The following is a 4,391-nucleotide window of genomic DNA, read 5'->3' as shown; positions in this document are numbered from 1 at the left end:
GGTGTGGGGTAAAAGTTTAATATTTTCCTCATCTGGAAATGCTATTGTTCCAACATTATTAGTGAAGAGACTACTATGGCTGATGTTAAGAATGTTATTGGTTTCTATATGCTAATTTCAGTATTAATTGTTTCAATTTTTTTCCCAGTCTTTGGAGCTTAAGTTTTTAAGGCAGAGTTAGTATCTGTCTAAGTATCTGAAAAGGTCAATGAAGTTATCTTTGACTACCATTTTTTAACATTACAGTACATATGGAAGGGTCAAAGTTTTTAATATGACAGTCAGGGCAAAGTCTAAAAGGTATTTATGACAAGGTGTCTTTGCTAGTGTCAGTTCACTTGCAACGATGGTTTGGACTAAATCCACTTACATCCTCTCTTTTACCTTGTTTTTTGCCCACATAGCAGCTGTGTCGGTAAGTAGAGTTCTGCTCTTTTGCATACTTAGAAATATCAATTCTATACATTATCCATTTTTGTACATTTATTTTCTTTCAGATTAAGCATCTTTCTAAAGAAAATGGTAAGTATCAATTTAACTGCATAGAGAGTATTTTTGAACTTTTTCTCTTTCGTTCCGCAATACTACTGACAATTTTTTTCTCACTTTTAACAGTACATGATGCAGATCTTGGTGAACAGAAGGATATTTCAGAAATCAATTTAGGTGGGTTCAATTTTTATATCATTAATGTCTTGAAATACTTTAAAATCCAGTGAAGGGATTGCTGAAAAGCACTGACCCTCATAATACTATATTGTATTATTAAGAGATCTTGGGGAGAAATATTTATCGATGCTTTACTAGGATTTTCAGTTTCTGAAAAATGAAAATGTAGAAAGAGAAAGATGCTTAGATAGGATTTTCTAGGAGACCTAGTGAGTCCTCAATGGATCTAGAAATACATAACAAGTTTTGTGTTTACAAAAATTGCATTTTTCCAGTTTCTATTTTTAAGGAAAGGAAATAAGAATGGTTGATTATTCTGCTTAAGGAAATTATAAGAAAGAAGCCTCTGGTTATATTTAGCAGGGAAAAAAATCCCAGCCCCTCTACTGGCCCATCATATTTATTAACAACTTGTTGGTTGAGACTTAGAGAAGAGTGTAGAAGTATTTCCATTTAGACATCTTGTTCACAAATCTATTTCTTAAAGAAATCCACTAGTCCCATCTGTTATTGAGGGGAGAAAGAAGCTGAGTCATCATCTCTCTTTCCCTTCTGTTGTCCTGCTCCTAAACAAGAGAGGAGCCTCTGCACTCGGGTGTCTTTGGTTAGGACTGGTGGAAGGAGAGGGACTCATAATCAAACACACCTTAAGTTTACAGAAGCTTTCATATCCAGTTGCCTGTTTATGTGTCCAATCTTTTGCTGCAGTAAGTGCTATTTTCATTTTGTAGGAAAGGGCAGGAGGCCCCTCATGGTTAGGGTGACTTGCCCAGGATCATGGCTGTGGTAGTGATGGGGCTTCCGTCCAGGTCTTCTGACTCATACCTCAATAGCTCAGTGCTGTCTGAAGATTGCAAAACTAAAAAACCCATACCTAAGGGTTAAATTTCTCTGGCTTTGTCTCATTCACAGGGAAGGCAGCTAGTTAACATTTAATTGGAATATCTTGAGAATGACTGCATGGACAGAGTAGAAATAGTTTAGGAATGTCAGTCGGGACGCAGTAGCTCACACCTGTAATCCTAGCACATTGGGAGGCTGAGACGGGAGAATCTCTTGGGGCCAGGAGTTCTAAACCAGCCTGAGCAAGAGTGAAACACCATCTCTACAAAAATTAAAAAAAAAAAAAATAGCTGAATATAGTAGAATGCACCTGTAGTCCCAGTTACTCAGGAGGCTGAGGCAGGAGGATTGCTTGAGCCCAGGAATTTGAGATTGCAGTGAGCTATGATGATGCCACAGCACTCTAGACTGGGCACAGAACCTCCAAAAAAAAAAAAAAAAAAGAAAGAAAGAAAATAGTTTAGTTTAGGAAGGTCAATGGATGGGGTGGGTGAATATGTAAGTGGATTTAGAGCCAGGCACAAAAATCTCTGTCTTTAGAGTCAGTCAAGGTGTATATAGTTCAAAGGAAATCCTGTCTTTTAAAACAAGGCTGAGGTTGGAATTAGAATTTTTCTAATCTCATCCTTATTTATCTAGTAAAAATTAATTATTCTACTTCTGAGACATTTCTTACCCTTCAGCTCCACTACCATCTCTGAACTGTGACCCCAAAGAGAAATCTCTTTGCCATGTGAATCCTCTTTTTAGGCCATTCCAATCCAGCCAAGAGGATTGATTGGGTCAGCCGTGTAGCCAGAGTCTAACATCATAAATCGATTGGGAAAATCGTACAGAGAAAGCCGCCACCTTTTGACCCCCTTCTCTCCACGCCTCACAATGCTGACCTAACCTTTCTTCTGCTCGGCCCCAGACCTGCTTCTCACATTCTTGTCATTTCAGTAAATGCGGCTCACTCATTCCAGAGTGTGGGCTCCGGACCTCAGAGTTGCCCCTAACTCATGTCTCTCTCCTACACAACCCGTCAGCACATGCTATTAGATCTACCTTCAGATTGTGTCACAAGTCCAGGCTTTGTAGCATGCTTACCGTCCCCACCCTGGTCAGCCAGCTCACATCTGGCCTGGTCCTCTGAGTGACCTCATAACTGTGCTTCCCTCTCTGTTTTTCACCCCTGCAGACGATTCTGCAGGGCACACACAGAGCTGTCCTTGCACTATCATTCGGACCCTGTCACTACTCGGATCCAACCTGACAGTGATTTCTCCTCCAACACAACATGCAGGCCCTAGAACTCTGGTTCCCAGGCCACCACCATCTGCACCACTTAAGAGCTTTCTTAATGCAGGAATTTGGACTCCACCCCACACCCGCAGAATCAGCATCTCCACTTGGGCAGGCCCGGAGCGAGCCCTGTGCACACTAGAGTGTGAGGTGGTCTGCCCTGACTGCCTCTGACCCTATTCTCACTACTCTCCCCTCTGTGACTGGAGCTGTCCGGCCATCCGGGCTGCACAGCTATTCCTCTACGAAAGCCGTGTTCAATGAGTGATGCCCTGACCTGCAGCATCGACATTTTCAGGAAACTTGTTAGAAACGAACGTTCTCAGGCCTTGCCCCAGTCCAGGGGGCCTCATCAGTCTGTGCTCAACAAACCCTTCAGGGGATTTTGATGCCCACGGTTGAGAATCGCTGTTCTAGGACATCAAGACTTGCTGCCTCGGGACCTTCCTGTCTGCTGTTGCCTCTGCCTCCAACACTCTTCCTTCATTCCCTCACTCCGTCAGATTTCTACTGAAATTCCTCCTGCTCGGAGAGGCCTTCCCTGAATACTCTTTAATAAAATAGCAAACCTCCCTCACCTCAGCACTCCTTTCCCCATTACTCTGTTTTATGTGTTTTTTTAATTGTGCTTTCACCATCTGCCATATTCTACAGTGATTTATTTGTGTGTCTCCTCCTTTCCCCAATCAAGAATGTCCTCTCCTAAGGGCTTTGTGTTATTCTCTGCTATATGCCTATATCCTCAGCATCTAGAACAATGCCTAAGATATACCAGGCACTTAGTAAGTGTGTGCTACATGAACAAATTGGTAATGAAGGGATTGAGGCTTGCTTTCACTGAATATGCATTTCTTTGGGAAGTTCTCCCCACCCCTATGGCCCCATCCATGCGGACTGACCACTGGGGCCAAGGTCTGGGTGGACTTGTTCATGCCATAACTCTGGAAGGGCCTCCCACCTTCATCACTGCTCAGGCCAGGTGTCAGGAAATGCGTACTTCTGCTCATGACAAGCCTTATGATATCAATAGTATGGATGGACCAGAACAAAGTACCTCTATTCAAGGGACAATTCAAAACCTGGGTCCTAATGACAGTGGGGCAGTGGGGCCAATGCTATTTGTTGTTGTTGTTGTTTTTTTATTTCAGGATATTATGGGGGTACAGATGTTTAGGTTATGTATGTTGCCCTTGCCTCCCCTCCCCCCTCACAAGTCCGAGTTTCAAGTGCGTGCATCCCTCGGATGGTGCGTGTTGCACTGTTTGTGTATGCGTATACCGGTCCCCTCCTCCCGCCTCCCCCCACCCCCCTGCCTGACATCCAATAGATGTTATTCTTATATGTGCACTTATGTGTTGATCAGTTAATAACAATTTGATGGTGAGTACATATGGTGCTTGTTTTTCCATTCTTGGGATACTTCACTTAATACAATGCATTCCAGCTCCATCCAGGAGAATACAAGGGGTGCTATATCACCATTGTTTCTTAAAGCTGCATAGTACTCCATGGTATACATATACCACATTTTATTAATCCACTCATGTATTGATGGACACTTGGGTTGTTTCCACATCTTTGCAATTGTGAATTGT

At 42.7% G+C, this 4,391-nt stretch overlaps 1 protein-coding gene across 1 annotated transcript in view; it reads left to right on the top strand.

The window, feature by feature from the left end:
• Nucleotides 1-302: 302 nt before the first annotated feature.
• The window catches only part of MEP1A (meprin A, alpha (PABA peptide hydrolase)), a 57,868-nt gene continuing 53,779 nt past the window's right edge, over nucleotides 303-4,391 (top strand). The window contains exons 1-3 of the mRNA XM_012664654.1: nucleotides 303-415; nucleotides 498-522; nucleotides 616-666. Of these exons, the coding sequence (XP_012520108.1) occupies nucleotides 347-415; nucleotides 498-522; nucleotides 616-666 (145 nt within the window). The 5' untranslated portion in view covers nucleotides 303-346. The remainder of the gene's footprint in view (nucleotides 416-497; nucleotides 523-615; nucleotides 667-4,391) is intronic.

Source organism: Propithecus coquereli, unplaced genomic scaffold (genome assembly GCF_000956105.1).
Source record: "Propithecus coquereli isolate 6110/MARCELLA unplaced genomic scaffold, Pcoq_1.0 Scaffold90, whole genome shotgun sequence".
Lineage (NCBI taxonomy): Eukaryota > Metazoa > Chordata > Mammalia > Primates > Indriidae > Propithecus > Propithecus coquereli.
Note: the sequence above shows the minus strand (reverse complement) of the source record. Positions and strands in the feature narration are given on the sequence as shown.